The 19,423-nt window shown below is 38.1% G+C and overlaps 1 protein-coding gene across 1 annotated transcript in view; it reads left to right on the top strand.

Annotated features, from left to right (window-relative positions):
* Positions 1 to 19,423, top strand: part of CEP135 (centrosomal protein 135) — a 79,580-nt gene that overhangs the window by 53,553 nt on the left and 6,604 nt on the right. Inside the window, exons 16-25 of the mRNA XM_045984324.1 lie at positions 3,995 to 4,110; positions 4,379 to 4,533; positions 5,376 to 5,431; positions 6,166 to 6,334; positions 7,497 to 7,607; positions 7,914 to 8,099; positions 12,110 to 12,319; positions 13,379 to 13,581; positions 15,120 to 15,224; positions 17,717 to 17,829. Of these exons, the coding sequence (XP_045840280.1) occupies positions 3,995 to 4,110; positions 4,379 to 4,533; positions 5,376 to 5,431; positions 6,166 to 6,334; positions 7,497 to 7,607; positions 7,914 to 8,099; positions 12,110 to 12,319; positions 13,379 to 13,581; positions 15,120 to 15,224; positions 17,717 to 17,819 (1,414 nt within the window). The 3' untranslated portion in view covers positions 17,820 to 17,829. The remainder of the gene's footprint in view (positions 1 to 3,994; positions 4,111 to 4,378; positions 4,534 to 5,375; positions 5,432 to 6,165; positions 6,335 to 7,496; positions 7,608 to 7,913; positions 8,100 to 12,109; positions 12,320 to 13,378; positions 13,582 to 15,119; positions 15,225 to 17,716; positions 17,830 to 19,423) is intronic.

The raw sequence follows: 19,423 nt of genomic DNA, 5'->3' as shown, positions 1-19,423 counted from the left end.
CAACTTGCAGAATGGGAGAAAATATTTTCAAATCTTATCTCTGATAAGGGTCTAGGATTCAGAATGTATAAAGAACTCTTATAACTGAACAAAAAAAGCCACAACCAGACTTTTTTAAATGGGCAAATGACCTGGGGTGCCTGGGTAGCTCAGTCATTAGTTAATCATCTGCCTTCGGCTCAGGTCATGAGAACCCCACATCCTGCTCTCCGCTTGGTGGGGAGCCTGCTTCTCCCTCTCCCTCTGCCTGCTGCTCCCCCTACTTGTGTGCCATCTCTCAGGTGCTCGCTCTCTTATTATAATATATAATATCTAATTCTTAATTAATCTAATTAATAATATCTAATTATTAATTAATTAATTAATTTTTTAAAAATGTTTTTAAATGGGCAAAGGGCTCAAATAGGCACTTCTCCAAAGAAGGCACGTAAAGGACCAACAAGCATGTGAAAAGATTCTCATTAGGAAAATTCAAATCAAAACCAGCTACCACTTCACATCCCCTAGCATGGCTATAAATGAGAAAGAAAATACAAGTGTTGGCAAGGATGTAGAGAAACTAGAACTTTCATATTGCTGGTACGAATATAAAATGGTTCTGCCACTGTGGAAAAAAATCTATCAGGTCTTCAAAAAGCTAAACACAGGCTCACCATATGACCCAGCAATTTTAAGTATATACCTGAAAGAATTAAAAACAGACCAGTGTATGTACACACATGTTCATAGCAGCACTATTCACAATAGCCAAAAGAAAGAAACAGCCCAAATGTCCATTAACAGATGGATAAACAAATTGTGGTATATACATGCACTGCATCAGCCATAAAGAGAAAGGATATTCTGACACTTGCTACAACATAGATTAACCCTGAACACATCGTACTAAGTGCAGTAAGCCTAATAAAAAAAGAACGAATATTGTATGATTTTACTTATGTGAAGTGCCTACTGTAGTCAAATTCATAGAGACAGGAAGTTGTTTAGAGGTTACCAGGGAATGGGAAGAGAGGAAAAGGTTGAGTTACTCTTCACTGGGTACAGAGTTTATATTGGTGATAATGAACAACTTTTGGATAGAGAGTGGTGATGGGTATACAGGATTGTGAATGTATATAATGCCACTGATTTACATTTACAGATGGTTAAATTGGTAAATATCACACAAATTAAAAAAAAAAACCAACCAGGGATATCATTATTCTCTTTCCTCTAATACACCATTAAAAATCCAATCCTACCCCATTAGATGGAGCTTCAGCTCCATTTTAGAACTTGAATACTTCTTATGAATAGGGACTCTTTAAAGATGCTATCTTTAGGGGTGCCTGGGTGGCTCAGTGGGTTAAAGCCTCCGCCTTCGGCTCCGCCCAGAACCCAGGGTCCTGGGCTCGAGCCCCGCATTGGGCTCTCTGCTCAGCAGGGAGCCTGCTTCCTTGTCTCTTGTCTCTCTCTGCCTGCCTCTCTGCCTACTTGTGATCTCTGTCTGTCAAATAAATAAATAAAATCTTTAAAAAAAAAAAAAAGATGCTATCTTTAAAATATATTTCATCATGAAGGGAAATAATTACTTTTGCCCCCTAAAATGAAATCATGTATACCTCTGTGTATGTGACCTCTATGTAAGGTAGTATAACGAAGGAATTTGAAGCTCAGTGAGATGGTCCTATCTAGCCGCATGGCTGGTAAGTAGAGAACTAGAACTTCGATTTTAAGTTGTACTGCTTCACTGTCTTGTGGTAAGTCATCACTCCCTTTCCTATGTTCATGACACTTTCAAAGTTAAGAAATTGGTTCATTTCTCCTAACACTATAGTTCTCAAATTTTCCTTTCCAAATACCATGATGAACAAGTAATATGATAGTCACTCATCTATTTGTGCTTATGAACTTTCTCCCTCAGTTCTTTCATTAAGCAGACCTTTTTCTTAGCAGTATTTCTGCCAGAAAAGTTACATCCAGGCTTAGTTATATAATCTCTATTGTTTCCTTCCAATCTATACTAAAGTATGAAAAAGTAAAGCTATTTTTAGGACTCACCCTGGGCCTACTTTGTGTACGATCAAGATGTTATCCTGCCTTCCTGTATCAATCCTACTTTTATTAGCAATTAACCTTCCCTATGAACCTTAAATGTGAAGACATCTTTACATTTCTACTTAGGACTTCAAAGACGGCCAACCACTTGGTGTCCTTCATAGGATTCTGGGCCATTCCATTTTTTTTTGGGGGGGGTAAAGATTATTTATTTATTTATTTGACAGATCACAAGTAGGCAGAGAGGCAGGCAGAGAGAGAGGGGGAAGCAGGCTCCCCACTGAGCAGAGAGCCCAATGCAGGCTCCATCTCAGGACCCTGGGATCATGACCTGAGCGGAAGGCAGAGGCTTTAACCCACTGAGCCACCCAGGCGCTCCCCATTCCATTTTTGAACAGACATTTTCCCTTCCAGATAGAAGAAATTGGTCTCCCTGAATTCTTCGCAGAAGGCAATGTCACGTGGTAGAATAGCCTTGATGTCAGGTTAGCCTACCTGGATTCATATCTCTGCTTTAATAGCTCTGTCACCTTGGACAAGTTATTAGTCATTTGTTTCTATAAAATGTGGATGATATTTCTAATTATGGAATTGTTCTAGGAATGAAAGAGCTAATGTTTATAAAGTATCAATACAATGAATATTAGCTTTCTTCTTTCTCTGCTGCCTGTCGCTATAACCCTCAGTGCAATAGCTACAGCTTTCAGGAATAGCTTAAGTACAGTGCAGTCACCTGGACCTCAGAGATACTTTTTTGAAATAAAATTGCTTGAACCTAGAGTCCTTTTGGCTTGATTCTGTTTGACTGTGCAACCCTGCAGAAGCCAGTCTCAGTTCAACTTTCCTGCCTGCCTCTGGGCCATTATTCACTTGCTGTCAGAGCAGTCAGAGTCATGTCTTTGGTCTTTCCAGAATACCTCAGTATTGCCAATGAAACTTCATTTCTATCCAGATGTCCCATCTTACTTATGGCTTCAGAAACCCAAAAATGCTGCCCATTAAGCAGTTCTAAACTGAGCCACCCTTGGTAGTTACTTTCCTGTCTTATTCTCTAAAAAGGAACATGTGGGAGTTCCCAATAAATAACCTGAGGTGAGAACCACTTCTTTCCCTCTGGGCAGGGTTGAGAACTCAAAGTCAGGGCTAAAAGCATCCCAGAACTAGATGACAGGAGAGCGGATTCTTGTAACTTCTGAAAAATAATATCACTGATGAGTAAGTCATTCCTCTGAAATTGTCTGTTTTTCTTCTGTAATGTTCTTTCTTTTGTTCCCTGAAAGCAGTCTTTATTTGTAAATGTTCATTGCACTGCAGTAATGTCCACTTTGCCTGTTAACTGTGACCTCTAGTTGACTACCCACCAAAAAGTCAAAATTAAAAGCTCTCGTGTAAGGATTTATGGATAATCCTCGGAAGTGCCCGGCAATACTGTAAAAATGACTATACCTTTGCCACCACTGTTGAAAATAGATTTTATAAGGGAAGTGTTAATATTAGGAACTGAAGAGGACTTTAAAACTACCAAGAAACGGGGCACCTGGGTGGCTCAGTGGGTTAAAGCCTCTGCTTTCAGCTCGGGTCATGATCCCAGAGTCCTGGGATGGAGCCCCGCGTCGGGCTCTCTGCTCGGCAGGGAGCCTGCTTCCTCCTCTCTCTCTTTCTGCCTCTCTGCTTACTTGTGATTGCTTTCTCTCTGTCAAATTAAAAAAAAAAAAAACTATCAAGAAACCTCTAGAAAAGAGTATACAATTAATTTGATTTTTATACTATATTTAGGACGTGGAACCATTTTGGAGAATGGTGGACAGCAAGAAATAATAATATAATACCATTGATTAAACTGGAAGAGCTTTAAAATAAACTTTAAAAATGAGAAAATACTTTAAGATCTCTCATTTTTTTAAAAATTATTTCTGCCAGAGATAATGCCATTTGTTTTTGTCCACTGGTTCTTTAGGATGGTAAATGAGCAGCTACAGCGGTCGCTTGATGATTGTCAGCACCGGCTCTCCAAGAAAAGAGGTGAACTTGAATCAGCCCAAACACAAATTAACGTACTGGAGGAAAAAATAGGTAAATGTTTTAAAATTTTGCCTTTTTTTTTTTTTTAAGATTTTATTTATTTGATAGAGAGCACAAGCAGATAGAGCTGCAGGCCGCGGGAGAAGCAGACGACCCACTGAGCAGGGAGCCTGATGCAAGGGTTCAATCCCAGGACCGTGGGATCATGACCTGAACCAAAGGCAGTTGCTTAACCAACTGAGCCACCCAGGTGCCCCTAAGTTTTTCTTTTGCTAAACCTAATTTACTTTGTCTAACAAACATTTCTCTCTATTCATAGGTAAACTACACCTTCAGATGACTTCGCAGAATGAAGAGGCTCATGTAATGAAAAAGACCATTGATGTTATTGACAAAGAAAAAGACTTTCTTCAGGAGACTGTAGATGAGAAGACAGAAAAGATTGCAAACTTGCAAGAAAACTTGGTTAATAAAGTATGTGACCATTAAATACCTTTATCTGGCATCTCAACAGAAACAATTTCATTCTCTCATATATGCAGTTCTTACCTCCTATGTACAAGTTCCCAAGACCCACAGCCATATCTTCTAATAGGCTTAAATTTTATTTCATGCCAATAATTTGGATCTGCAAAAATTCTATTTATAGGGACACCCAAGTGGCTCAGTCAGTTAAGCATTGGACTCCTGATTTTGGGTTAGGTCATTATCTCAGGTCATGAGATTGAGCCCGTGTCGGGCTCCACACTGGTTATGGACATGCTTGACACTGTTTTTCTCCCTCTGCCCCTGCTCCCCAGTTCTCTGGGTGCATGCACTTTCTCTCTCAAAAAAAAGTTCTATTTATAGGGGTGCCTGGGTGACTCAGTGGCTTAAAGCCTCTGCCTTCAGCTCAGGTCGTGATCCCAGAGCCCTGGGATCGAGCCCCATATCGGGCTCTCTGCTTGCCAGAGAGCCTGCTTCCCCATCTCTCTCTCTGTCTGCCTCTCTGTCCACTTGTGATCTCTGTCTGCCAAATAAATAAATAAATAAATCTTTTTTAAAAAATTCTATTTATAGAATGTAATTTTATCAGGTATGATTATAGCAAACTCAAAAAAACAGTTGAGGTTCTTCAAGTGGGTAGAAACATGCCAATATGTGAAGTAGAGTTGGGACATAGAAATACTTACTTTGAAGCTTCCTTTTATAGCATAATTTATATAAATGTGATAAATTATATAAATTCAAGTAAAGACTTTTTAAAATTTTTTATTTCAAATAAAGACATTTTTATATGAGTGTTTTAGAATCCTATATTTTCATAATTTCTGTAGGAAAAAGCTATTGCTCAGATGAAGAAGACGGTCTCAGAGTATGAATCTTCTATGAAGTAAGTAATCAATGAAATGGCATCCAGGTTTTTTTAGAAATTTTCAGTAAGTGCAGCTTTCGTCTTTAAGTAGCAGTTTGACAATAGGAAAATTTCCTTGTTCAGTTTTGCCGGTGACAGCATCTAAGTCTATTACGTGAACATGCCATCCTCTTGGACTTTCTCCCTTCCTCCATCATCAACATCTCAACAGTCATGTCTGAGTCATTATTCTTTTACGTACCTATTTGTTCTTTATTTTTGCTATACTTATTCTGTTCAGACCCTAATCATTAAAAGTTTTTTACTTTAGTAGCCAGTCTGGAATTTGTCTACATCAAAACCTATCATTTTATGTGTCGTCTCTACTTAAGGCAAAAGTCACTAATTATTATTTTATATACCTTACCCATTACATAGTAGTGGGGACTTAAATATTAGATAATATTTGCCAATTCACTCTATTTTCTTTTGCTCCTAACATTTGAAAGCCTTCTATTTAAAAAGAAAAAAAAAAAAAAAAAAGAAAGTCCTCTTTTTACTTGACTTTAGAATTATAAATTTATTTTATGACTATTTCTAAATAATGATTGGTAGGGATCTAAAATATCTGCTTTACCTAATTTATCAGTGTCTTACTGCAGTGTAGTTTCTTGTATTCTTAGTATACTTAATTCAGAGTACAGCAGTTTTCTTTTAAATGACTTATAGTTTTCCAAAAAGCTTTATTATTTCCACATCCCTCGTGTTAACAGCCAGCTAAAGGAAACGTTGACTAATCGGGACCAAGAAATAAGCAGTCTCCGGCGCCAGCTTGATGCAGCTCACAAAGAACTTGATGAGGTCGGAAAAGCTAAAGAAATATCTTTTAAGGAAAACCGAAGATTACAAGATGATCTGACTACAATGGCAAGAGAAAACCAGGTATGAGCACAGTGCATAAACTTTGATAGTTTTACAGCATATTCATTCTTTGCTCAATTTTAAAGCTCTAAATGTTTTTTCAAATTTAATGATATAGGGGTGCCTGGGTAGCTCGGTGGTTAAGCGTCTGCCTTTGGCTTCTGTCATGCCCCATACCTGCGCCCTGCTCAGGGGGACGCCTGCTTCTCCCTCTCCTGCTTCTGCTTCTCCCTCTCCCACTCCCACTGCTTGTGTTCTCTCGATGTCTTTCTCTCTGTTAAATAAATAAAATCTTCAAATAAATAAGTAAATAAATAAAATAAAAATTTAATGATACAAATATCAACAACATAAATAAATTTTTGAGGAGAATGGAATTTATAAGAATGTTTTAAAATATGGTTTAAAATGCTGCTGTATATCACAGGGTGTCTAATTGATGCAACTGTGGTCTCCTTACCATTTTGGTCTTTGTTACTGGGAATCCTAAAGCTGAGAGCATGGTATTCTCTGTGGCAGATACCATTGTCAGCCTCACTCCCAGCATCACTCTCAGGGCAAAGTGCTACGTTTTAAAGACCCAGGATAAATTTTAATTTTTCACACTTCCTGCCGGCAACTTAGAGATATACCTATAAGTAAATTAATGAATATTTTAGAATGACAGATACTGAAAAGTATTGGTTTTGTTTGTGCTGGTTTATTAAAGGATTATACCAAGAAGATGAATAATTTTCCTGTTTTAAATATTTTAAATTTTTTAAAAATTACTTTTATTATTCAGTATACAGCATATTGCCTGTATATGAATTTTTAAAAATGTCAATCCATGAGCATAGCTAGCTCCATAATATAAATGTGGTGGGTAATAGGGAGGACACGTATTGCATGGAGCACTGGGTGTCGTGCAAAAACAATAAATACTGTTACGCTGAAAAAAATAATAAATAAATAAATAAATAAATGCCAGATACGTGATCAAGTCTACTATGGGAGATGGATGGTAATATTTGGTTAAAAAATCGAGGTCAGGAAAAACATATGAAAATAACTCTTAGAAACTGTTTTCCTTTTTTCCTACTCTTATTCCCCAAATTCTAAAGGAGCTATTTGAATATACAGAGAACTCATTAGGTGCCACATTCATTGTAGATTTATCTGTCTTCAATTTTCTGGTTTATAGGAAATCTCACTGGAATTGGAAGCAGCAGTGCAAGAAAAAGAAGAAATGAAGAGTAGAGTTCATAATTACATAACTGAAGTGTCACGATGGGAGAGCTTAATGGCTGCTAAGGTTAAAAAAATCATTTAGGTTGGATTTTAGACTGATATCTAAAAAGTATTTCCGTGTGTATTTATTCTACCTCCTCATTTATATATTTATTTTTTCTGTCTCCTCTCTTAGATATTAAGATATGAGAGTGGAGACCTTGCCTACTGTATTTTTCTATTTCCCCACAGATCTTAACATAGTATGCTGTCTAATAGTGTATGCTTCCTAATTAAAACAAAAATCCCAATGTCTGTATACGTTTATGATATGTCTTCCAGTGGGTGATAATTACTAATTTAGAAATCATTTAATTATGCTTAAAACCAGGAAAAAGAAAATCAAGATTTGTTAGATAGATTTCAGATGCTTCATAACCGTGCGGAAGACTGGGAGGTCAAAGCCCATCAAGCTGAGGGAGAAAGCAGCTCAGTTCGACTGGAACTTCTTTCTATTGACACAGAGAGGAGACACCTTCGAGAAAGGGTGGAGCTATTAGAAAAAGAAATTCAGGAGGTAATACTATATTCATTTATCTTGTGATGACATTATTTAGTAAAACAGTAACATTCGAAGATACTTTAATGAAGTGAAATTTAAGCATTGATTAAGTAAGTTCAATATAATCTTTTATCAATTCTGATCATTTGTGTAGGAGCCCCATTACTTTTTTTAAATTGTAGTAAAATATGCATAACATCAAATTTACCATCTTAACTGGTTTTAAGAGTACAGTTCTCTGACAATTAGTACATTCACATTGTTAGGCAACTGTCACCACTATCTCCAGAACTTCTTCATCCTCCCTGACTGAAACTCTGTACCCATTAAGCACTAACTCCCTGTTCCTTACGCCCCCACCTCCACCCCCCACCCCCACCCTGCCCTCCCTCCCCATCTCAGCCCCTGGCAAGCATCCTCCTTTCTTTCTCTACGAATCTGACTACTCTTGTACCTCATATAAGTGGAATCATACAATATTTGTCTTTCTGCGACTGGCTCATTTCACTTAGGCTTAAGGTTCATTTAAACTCAAGGTTCACGTATGTTGTAGCATGTATCCAAATTCCATTTCTTTTTAAGGCTGAATAATATGCCATTGTGTATATACCTAACATTTTCTTTATCCATTCATCTGCCAATGGACGTTTCATTTGTTTTCCTCTGTGGCCGCCAGGAATAATGCTGCTGTGAACGTGAATTACAGTATCTACGTCCCTGCTTTCAGTTCTTTAGGATATACCTGGCAGTCGAATTGCTGAATCGTGGTCATTTTTATGTTTGATTTTTTTCGGGAATTGCCATACTTTTTTCCTTAAGGAAAACTATAACAAACATAAAAATATGAAAGTGGCTTTGGAATTTGGTAATGGAAGGAATTTTGAGGTGCTTGATCAGAAAAGCCTAGATTGCTTTGAAAAACTTGTTGGTAGAAAGATTCATGTTAGAGGGGATTCTAGTAAGGGCTCAGAAAAAAGAAAGACAAGCTATTGACAAAACTTCTGTCATTTACGAAATACATAAATTGTCAAGAACAGAATTTCTCCAGAAATCTTAATGTTTCTTCTAGTGAGATTGTAGATGCAATTGAGAACATGTTATTGGACACTGAAAGAAAGGTGATCCTTGTTATAAAATGGCAGAGAACTTGGCTTAATTAATTATGGTATACTCTTGGGAGGAAAGTAGAACATTTTTTTTCTTTTAGATTTTTTTTTTTTTTTGAGAGAGTGAGCACAAGCGGGGGAGAAGCAGATATTGTATATATATGTGTGTACACTAACACCCACACATACACAATGAAATATTACTCAACCATAAAAAAGAATGAATCTTTTCATTCTTGCTGTTTACAACAACATGGATGGATCTAAAGGGTATAATGCTAAGCAAAATGAGAAAGAAAAATACCATATGATTTCACTCAAATGTGGAATTTAAAAAATAAAACAAATGAACAAAGGAAAAAGAGACAAACCAAGAAACAGACTCTTAACTCTAGAGAACAAACTGATGGTCACCAGAGGGGAGGTGGGGGCGGGGGGGGGCTGTGAAACAGGTGAAGGGGATTTAGAGTACACTTACCATGATGAGCACTGAGTAATATACAGAAGTGTTGGGTTACTATATTGTACATCTGAAACTAATAAAACACTGAATGTTAAGTATACTAGACTTAAAATTCAGGGGGAAAAGGAACCAGGTCTTGATGATTTGGAAAATTCTTAGCCTATCCAGACAGTGTGCTCTGGAGACAGGACCAAGTGTGGCTCCACAGTCTCTTGGTGAACAGATTAGGTATGTGACTCATGTAGCCAGTCAGTCAGTCACCTCAGTAGAAATACTGCCAGCTTGTACTGACAGGGACAGAAACAAGGTGAAATGAAGGAAGGCTGAACATTTGGGATCCTACCAGCAGAAAATAGGCTAGTAGAGTTACTTAGCTACAAATATGTGTTTTCCCTAGAGAAAAATGAAGAATGTCTCTGTAGGCGGCCAAGAGCAGCTCAAGGCTGGTGTTGCTGTTATTGTCACCACAGGCCCAGGGATATTACCTCCTTGATTCCAGAGTGCAGGGCTGCTGACCCTGAGGGCCAAGAGGGTGGGGCTATAGCTGAGGGTCAAAAAGGTGGGGCCACTCTAGCAGGCCCAGAAGACAGACCATTGGGCACAGATAATTATTCTTAGGCCTTAAAACCCAATGGAATTTTCCTTGCTTGGTTGCAAACTTACTTTGGACTTGTAACCCTTTCATTCCTTCTGTTTTCTCCCATTCGGGGTGGGCATGTCTAGTCTCTGTTTCGCTATTGTTTTTGGAAGCAAGTACGTTGTTTACTAGTGTCACAGATCTCAGGAGGGAGAGTAGTTTGGTGCCTGGATGGACCATACCCAGAGTCTTACCCATATCGGATTTAGATGATGCTTAAATGAGACTTTGGACTTAGAATTGATGCTGGAGTGTTGGGATGGAGTGAATGTATTTTGCACAAAGGAAGGACAAGAATTTTGGGGAGATAAAGGGTGGAAAGAATTAGGGGCCTTAAGTTATGTTGAAATCCTATACCCCAGCACCTATGAATGTGACCTTATTTGGAAATAAGGTTTTTGCAAGTATGCTCAAGGTAAGATGAGATCATACTAGACTAGGACAGGCCATAATCCAGTGACTGGTGTCCTTTGTAAGAGAAATCCAGAGCAGAAGATAGAAGGGAAAACACCAGCTGAAGACAGAGGCAGAGACTGGAGCAAAGTGTCTACAAGGCAAGAACACTAACGACTGCTGGCGGCCACCAGCAGAAATTTCTGTTGTTTTAAACCACCCAGTAGGGGTGCCTGGGTAGCTCAGTGGGTTAAGCTTCTGCCTTCAGCTCAGGTTATGATCTCAGGGTCCTGGGATCGAGGCCCGCATCGGGCTCTCTGCTCAGCAGGGAGCCTGCTTCTCCCTCTCTCTCTCTCTGTCTGCCTGTGTACCTGTGATCTCTGTCTGTCAAGTAAATAAAATCTTTAAAAAAAAAAAACAATAAAATAAAATAAAATAAAAAAATAAACCACCCAATAATTTGCAGTGATTGGTTACAGCTATGCTAGGAACTACCCTGTCTCTCTGAGTTTTTCTATTAAGAATATAATAACTGAAGGAATGCTTTTCAACCTTCAGAAAAATGCTCAGAAGAAACTATTCTTTAATTTTTTTGTTCTATGTCATTGTTCATGTTTTTATGTAGTATATAAAACTGACTTTTACATATTTATATTTCATTTGGGGAACTTTGATTTTAAATTCATTAACTTGGAAAATCCAAATATTTACTTTTCTGCAATTGCTGAAATTTATTAAATCTTCACAGCATAGTTAGATTTTTAATGTCAGTTTTTTTTCTTAATAGCTATTAAAATAATTTTATTTTTGAAGTGTGGAATTCTTATTAAAGTCTAGAGTAGAGTTTATATCAATTTGTATTTATCACTCTATTTAAATTGAGAAACTTAAAATGTGGACTATCCTAGGAAAAGATCTGTATCAGTATTTCAAACCTTATAATTTCAATTATTAAAATCTTACTAAGTTGTGTATTACTATTAGGTTAAATTAAATTTAAATACAACTTCAGGTATTTCATTTTAAAGCAAACTCCATTTTGAAATTTAAAATTTAAAGACATCTGAGAAGTGAGGAGTATATTTTACTTTTACTTATAAGGGTGTTGTAACAATTTATAAAGATAAAATTTAACCTAACTTCAAAGATCCCTCTTGTTCATCCTAAAACAATAATTATCATCTTTGCATCTTCCAAATATATACATGAGGTACTTAGGTACTGTGATTAATAATTACATACAGTTCACTTGGTTAAGCATTAAATAGGCCATCTTTAAATAGCAGACAGCTTCCTGAGAGTATGTTAAAATTTGCAAAAATTGGCTCTTATGTTTCCATAAAGGGGGGTCGCGGCTGCACGAACTTAAGCCTTTAAAATTATTGGGTTATTTTAACTTTTTACCAGTTTCTTTTTCTGCTTTCAGCACATAAATGCGCACCATGCTTATGAATCTCAGATCTCATCAATGGCCAAAGCCATGTCCAGATTAGAAGAAGAACTGAGACATCAGGAAGATGCAAAAGCAATGGTGTTGAATGATTTGTCATCTCTCAGAGAACTTTGCATTAAGCTTGATTCAGGCAAAGATATTATGACCCAACAACTGAATTCCAAAAGCCTGGAGTTAGAGAGGGTAAGAACGTAAAAGATACTGTTTTGTAGCACATTATGTTATTGAGCCCTCCTCTCACTGTTTTACTTCATCAGGCACTGCCCAATATATTTGTTCCCCTTTAAGCAGTTACTTTTGACTACAGGATTTTGACAACTAGATTCTTTGCCAGGATTTTTCTGGCAAACATGGTGATGAAATGGAGTAGATGGGTGTTTGGGAAAACAGGAGTCTTCTTATTACAGAACAGGAGTATATCCCAGTACATTTCTTCTCTCTGTTTGAAGGTAAGATTTAAATGAAGGATTGAGCAATTCATTGCTTCCTAAATGGAGTAGTTTTTTCTTATAAAAATCCCAAGACATTTAGGGGTGCTTGGGTGGGCTCAGTTGATTAAGTGACCGCCTTCGGCTCAAGTCATGATCTCTGAGTCCTGGAACTGAGCCCTCAAGTTGGGTTCCTGCTCAGCGGCGAGTCTGCTTCTTCCTCCCCCTTTGCCCCCACCTCCTCATACACATAAGTGTGTGCGCACGCACTCTCTCTCTCTCAAATGAATAAATAAGATCTTTAAAAAAAATCCCAAGGTATTTAAGTCTTACTTAATTTTAAAAGTTTTGTTAGCTGGAACTTCCCATTCTTAAACTGAGGCATTACTTTAAACAACCCAGCATGTTTTTGATTTTCATAAATTTAGTAGTATCTTTATTTTCAGGTACGGAGAAGCTCCAGTGCTGACTTGACTGTGTAGTCAGAGTATACATAATAGATCAGAAGTGCTTTCTTGCTGATAAGATTGGCCACATTTTAGGATTTTTATGTTAATGACCCTCTCTTGACAAGGTAGAGTGAGTAAAAACTATTTGAGGGCTGGAATAGGTCTTAAAGCAAATAAGCCCTTACTGAAAATAGCAAAAATTATCTTGAAAATAAGATGATTTTCTTACACTGAAAAAAAAAAATGGTTCAGAATCTTTAAGTGGTACCCAAAATAAACAACTGACGGGTATGTAGCTCTGCAAATAATTTTTCAGAATAAGCATAAAATTGTACTGAAGTCGTCTTCATTTGTTTTCCCTGTAGGTTTTGGCGGAATTAGAAAATGTGAAATCAGAAGCAGAACTATTAAAAAAACAGCTGTCAAGTGAGAGACACACAATTAAAAACCTTGAATCATTGTTAGCTACAAATAGAGATAAGGAATTTCATTCTCATTTAACATCCCACGAGAAGGATACAGAAATTCAGCTGCTTAAAGAGAAATTAACCCTTTCAGAAAGCAAATTGTAAGTGGCATAAATCAACTTATACAAAGAAAACAGCTTGTCAGAAATAATTTTTCAGTTTTTGATGGGAGGGGGGATAGGAGTGTGTAAGGCAGTATAAACCAAAATATCTTACTTATGTGATGGCTGCTTTAGGGAATTCAGGGGTTTAGTTCAGGAGAAACATTGTGTTTGGAAATGTAGATTTGTCTGTCTTCACCACAGAGATGGTACCCATGGAAGAGAATGAGTGAACTCTAGAAAAAATTTCTAAATTTGAGGCACAAAGAGGAGTCAGTAAAGGAGAAAGCATTGCAAGATGGGGAGAACCATCTGTGTCTCTTGCTGTGGACTAGGAAAAGATTTCAAAAAGGCTGTGTATTACTACCTTTTAGGAGATTGATGATAGTGTCTTTTAGATGGTCAGGTTTGGGCTTGATGGAAGAGGGGAAAAAACCCAGAGTGGATAGTACAAGTAGAACAGTTTTAAAAGGAGTTAGAAATATTTTCTCTTTCGGGACACCTGAGTGGCTCAGTCAGTTAAGTGTGGCTCAGGTCATGATCCCAGGGTCCTGGGATTGAGTCCCATGTCAGGCTCTCTGTTCAGCCAGGACCCTGCTTCTCCCTCTGCCGGCTGCTCTGCCTGCTTGTGCTCTTTCTCTGTCAAATAAATAAATAAAATCTTCTTTTAAAAAAGGAAAAGAAGGGCGCCTGTGTGGCTCAGTGTGTTAAAGCCTCTGCCTTCGGCTCAAGTCATGGTCTCAGGGTCCTGGGATTGAGCCCCGCATTGTGCTCTCTGCTCAGCAGGGAGCCTGCTTCCTCCTCTCTCTCTCTCTGCCTGCCTCTCTGCCTACATGTGATTTCTGTCTGTCAAATAAATGAATAAAAGCTTAAAAAAAAAAGGAAACGAAAAAAATATTTATCTTTCCGAGGCAGGAGTCTAGAAAGAGTCAACAAAGATGCTTTACATCTTGATGTTATAATTCATGTCTTGTTCAAATTTGTATTTCCGCCATTGCTGCAGTGCCCAGCACATACTGGAAGCTCAGTTTAAATGTTTGTTAAAGGGCCGCCTGCGTGGCTCAGTCGTTAAGCATCTGTCTTTGGCTCAAGTCATGATCCCAGGGTCCTGGGATCGAGCCTCACATGGAGCCCCGCATCGAGCCCTGCATTGAGCCCCACATTGAGCCCTGCATCGGGCTCCCTGCTCAGTGGGAAGCCGGCTTCTCCCTCTCCCACTACCCATGTTTGTGTCTCTCTCTTGCTGTGTCTCTCTCTGTCAAATAAATAAATAAAATCTTTTTCTAAAAAAAAGTTTGTTAAATAAGATGAATGAATGAATAAAAAGGAAGACTTAGTAATAGAAGCTCCTGAAGGAAAAGAAAAACTTAATGAAGCTGAGAAAATTTGTGTTAAAAAAATCTTGTTCTTTTCTTTTTTTGTCCTTAAGTATCACCTCTTTTGTATTTATTAATAACAAAAACAAAAATCCATCGTACTTGACTAAAAAACAACACATTTGTTATTTATATCTTTGATTTTTAAAATTTGTTTTTAAGAACTAGTCAAGGCCGGGAAAACACCATGCTTCGGGCTAAAGTGACACAATTACAAACCGATCACGATGCTCTGAAAAGGCAGATTTCAACTGAAAGATACGAGCGGTAAGAAAAAATTAGCACTGAGCAGTGTTTTTATTTATTCCCTGTCCTATTTCAAAAAGGATTTAATATGGCTTAAAAATAGACAACTTCCTTTTAGCATTCATACAAAAATAAATTTCTTCTGCTATTTCTTCCTAAAAAGGCATCAGGTGTTGTGGTAGATAATATCCTTATGGTAAATGAAGTAGCAAGTATTCTCTCAGTGTTTTCTATAGCATTTCTCAGGGCGAAGTTAGGGCATTATTTGAAATAGTATAGATAGGGAATCAGCAAGCTGGTAAAGATTCTGCAAGAACCCAAACGATATGGTCCAATAGGAATCTCTAAATATAGGTCATCACAAGAGTGATGACAATTGAACAATTGATAAGGGATGCCTGGGTGGTTCAGTCCGTTAAGTGTCTGCCTTCGGCTCACGTCATGAGCCCAAGGTCCTGGGATTAAGCCCCACATTGGGCTCCATGTTCAGCAGGGAGTCAGCTTCTTGCTCTGCCTGCTGCTCCCCCTGCTTGTGTTCTCTCTCTCACTCTCTGACAAATAAGTAAATAAAATCTTTAAAAAAAAAAAAAAAAGAACAATTGATAAATATGTGCCAGATACCATATACCAATAATCTATTATTATGCCTATATTAGAGGAAACCAAAGTCACACAAATAGTAAATGGTGGAGCCAAAACTAAAATCAAGGTAGATCTTGTACACCTGAAACTAACATAGATATGTTAATTGTACTTGAATTAAAAAAAAAAAATTTAATGGGGCGCCTAGGTGGCTCTGTCAGTTAAGCATCTGACTCTTTTTTTTTAAAGATTTTTTTTATTTATTTGACAGAGAGAGAGATCACAAGAAGGCAGAGAGGCAGGCAGAGAGAGGAGGAAGCAGGCTCCCTGCGGAGCAGAGAGCCCAATGCGGGGCTCCATCCCAGGACCCTGAGATCTTGACCTGAGCCGAAGGCAGCGGCTTAATCCACTGAGCCACCCAGGCACCCCAGCATCTGACTCTTGATCTCAGCTCAGATCTTGATCTCAGTGTTATGAGTTCAAGCCCTGCACTGGGCTCCATACTGAGTGTGGAGACTACTTTAAATTAATTAATTAATCTTACAATTAATTAATTAAAATGAAGAAAGGCAGATCCAATTTTATATCCCATGCCCTTATATACAATATATTCCCGATGGCTTAGTAATTTTCATACTCACTTATATTTCCGTTCATTTGCTTTGTTATGTTGAAAACTTGAATCCCCAAGTGTTACAAAGAGAAATGACACCTGCTTTCACAGCTAAAATCAAAACCTAATTTGCAAATCCCTTGTCAAGTTACCTTTCTTCTGTTACTCTTTCTTGCTATGTTAATACCATAGACATCCACATTGCTGAGATTTCATTCTCAAATAGTTGGTTAAATTGCTTATCAGGTCAGTTTTTTGAGTTCTTTTATTATCCATTGGCATCAGAACTTTGAGTGAGGTGCTCTTTGGAGTAAAGACAAAATTTGCTAGGAAATCAATATTTATGATTTCAAAGAAAAATGAAGGCTGAGAAATGAAGAGATGCATCAGTGTCATAAAAGCAGTGTTACTAATTGCTTGTAATTGGCAAGATGTAGTTTCTTAATGTGCTAAACTGTACATGCATGATGATTTCCATTTCCTAATGATGATTTAAATTCTCTTAAAATCAAGGGCCCTAAATCAAGCCCTCTTTTGCCTAGGGTTATAAGACCCCATTAATTCTTCTTTTTCCATTGCCCCTAGTCCTCAAAGAAACCTTGGCTGGCATGACCATGTCTCTTTTTCCTTACCATCCAACTAGATTATACATTTGTACACCACCCTAAGGAACGCTATTGGTTTTTGGGGGAAGAGAGAGCGGGACAAAAAACTTTAGTCAGAAATAGTGTATCTACATGTCAAAATTTCATGGGGAGAAGTAGAAAATTTGGGGGGAGGGAATATCTTATAAAGTTTCTTTAGGGGGATAATACTGAAAAAAAGTCTGTGAAACACCCAATTAGGTAGAAATCCTGGATGCTGAAGATATCTGATAAGGCAGAAAGTCTAGGCCAGAGGTTGAATGGTGCACCAAAGAGGTGGCCACACAGTTACCATGCTTTGTGGGGCTGACTCGGACTCCAGCATAACAGAGAAAATAGTGATTTCACTTCTGACATTTGGGAGTTGTTAGGAAGGAGGAGGCTAGGTTTATGTACAAGAGGAGGTGGGAAAGGACAGGGGGAGAGAGGAGGGAACCAGCTAACTCTGAAAACCTCTATTCAGTGAGGCTTTGAACAATCTCTTATGGTACATATTACTGTAGTTGAAATCTTTTATTCATTACTTAAAGATTATATAAGGATGTAGGCTTTAAATTTAACAGAAATACTCATTAATTAATTGAGAAGTTGTTTAGTCACCCAGTAACAATAACAGCAGCTGATATTTGTATTCCACTTTCTGGTATACTCTCTTACTTGTTCTTTATTGACAGAGAACGAGCAATCCAGGAGATGCGTCGCCATGGTCTTCCCACGCCACCCCTTTGTTCTACTTTAAAGTCTCCTTTACATTCTCCTGAACATATAAACTGTTAATTATCAGAAGGTATGTATGTAACACCAAGGAGAGGCAAAACTAATCTGTAGTTATGAACATTCAGGAAGTAGTTTTCAGCTTCGGGAAAGGGGAAATTGTCTATAGTGGTGGTCAGGGGAACTTTGTGAAATAATGGAATGTTCTGTGTTTTGGTGATGGTTACGTGGGTATTTATGCTTGTGAAAATTCAGCCGAACAGTAGCAGTTCATGCATTTTTTTTTCCCTTTTTATTTATTTATTTATTTATTTATTTTTTTCAGCGTAACAGTATTCATTCTTTTTGCACAACACCCAGTGCTCCATGCAAAACGTGCCCTCCCCATCACCCACCACCTGTTCCCCCAACCTCCCACCCCTGACCCTTCAAAACCCTCAGGTTGTTTTTCAGAGTCCATAGTCTCTTATGGTTCGCCTCCCCTCCCCAGTGTCCATAGCCTGCTCCCCCTCTCCCAATCCCACCTCCCCCCAGCAACCCCCAGTTTGTTTTGTGAGATTAAGAGTCATTTATGGTTTGTCTCCCTCCCAATCCCATCTTGTTTCATTTATTCTTCTCCTATCCCCCTACCCCCCCATGTTGCTTCTCCATGTCCTCATATCAGGGAGATCATATGATAGTTGTCTTTCTCCGATTGACTTATTTCACTAAGCATGATACGCTCTAGTTCCATCCACGTCGTCGCAAATGGCAAGATTTCATTTCTTTTGATGGCTGCATAGTATTCCATTGTGTATATATACCACATCTTCTTGATCCATTCATCTGTTGATGGACATCTAGGTTCTTTCCATAGTCTGGCTATTGTAGACATTGCTGCTATAAACATTCGGGTACACGTGCCCCTTCGGATCACTATGTTTGTATCTTTAGGGTAAATACCCAGTAGTGCAATTGCTGGGTCATAGGGTAGTTCTATTTTCAACATTTTGAGGAACCTCCATGCTGTTTTCCAGAGTGGTTGGACCAGCTTGCATTCCCACCAACAGTGGAGGAGGGTTCCCCTTTCTCCACATCCTCTCCAGCATCTGTCATTTCCTGACTTGTTAATTTTAGCCATTCTGACTGGTGTGAGGTGATATCTCATTGTGGTTTTGATTTGTATTTCCCTGATGCCGAGTGACGTGGAGCACTTTTTCATGTGTCTGTTGGCCATCTGGATGTCTTCTTTGCAGAAATGTCTGTTCATGTCCTCTGCCCATTTCTTGATTGGATTGTTTGTTCTTTGGGTGTTGAGTTTGCTAAGTTCCTTATAGATTTTGGATACTAGCCCTTTATCTGATATGTCGTTTGCAAATATCTTCTCCCATTCTGTCAGCTGTCTTTTGGTTTTGTTAACTGTTTCCTTTGCTGTGCAAAAGCTTTTGATCTTGATGAAATCCCAATAGTTCATTTTCGCCCTTGCTTCATGCATTTTATTGTATGTATATTAATGTAAATTATACCTCATTTAAAAAAAGAAGACATCCACAATAGAAAACTAAACAACAGTATGAGATATCACATGGTAATATTGGTTGGAGTGCCAAATTCAAGGTATAGATAATATGTGGTAAAATTGTAGACGAAGATAGACAAATAGGAATGCACATGGCGGGGTGCCTGGG

The sequence above is a fragment of the Meles meles genome, chromosome 2 (genome assembly GCF_922984935.1).
Source record: "Meles meles chromosome 2, mMelMel3.1 paternal haplotype, whole genome shotgun sequence".
NCBI classification, from domain to species: Eukaryota; Metazoa; Chordata; class Mammalia; order Carnivora; family Mustelidae; genus Meles; species Meles meles.
This window is presented reverse-complemented; position numbering and strand designations above follow the sequence as displayed.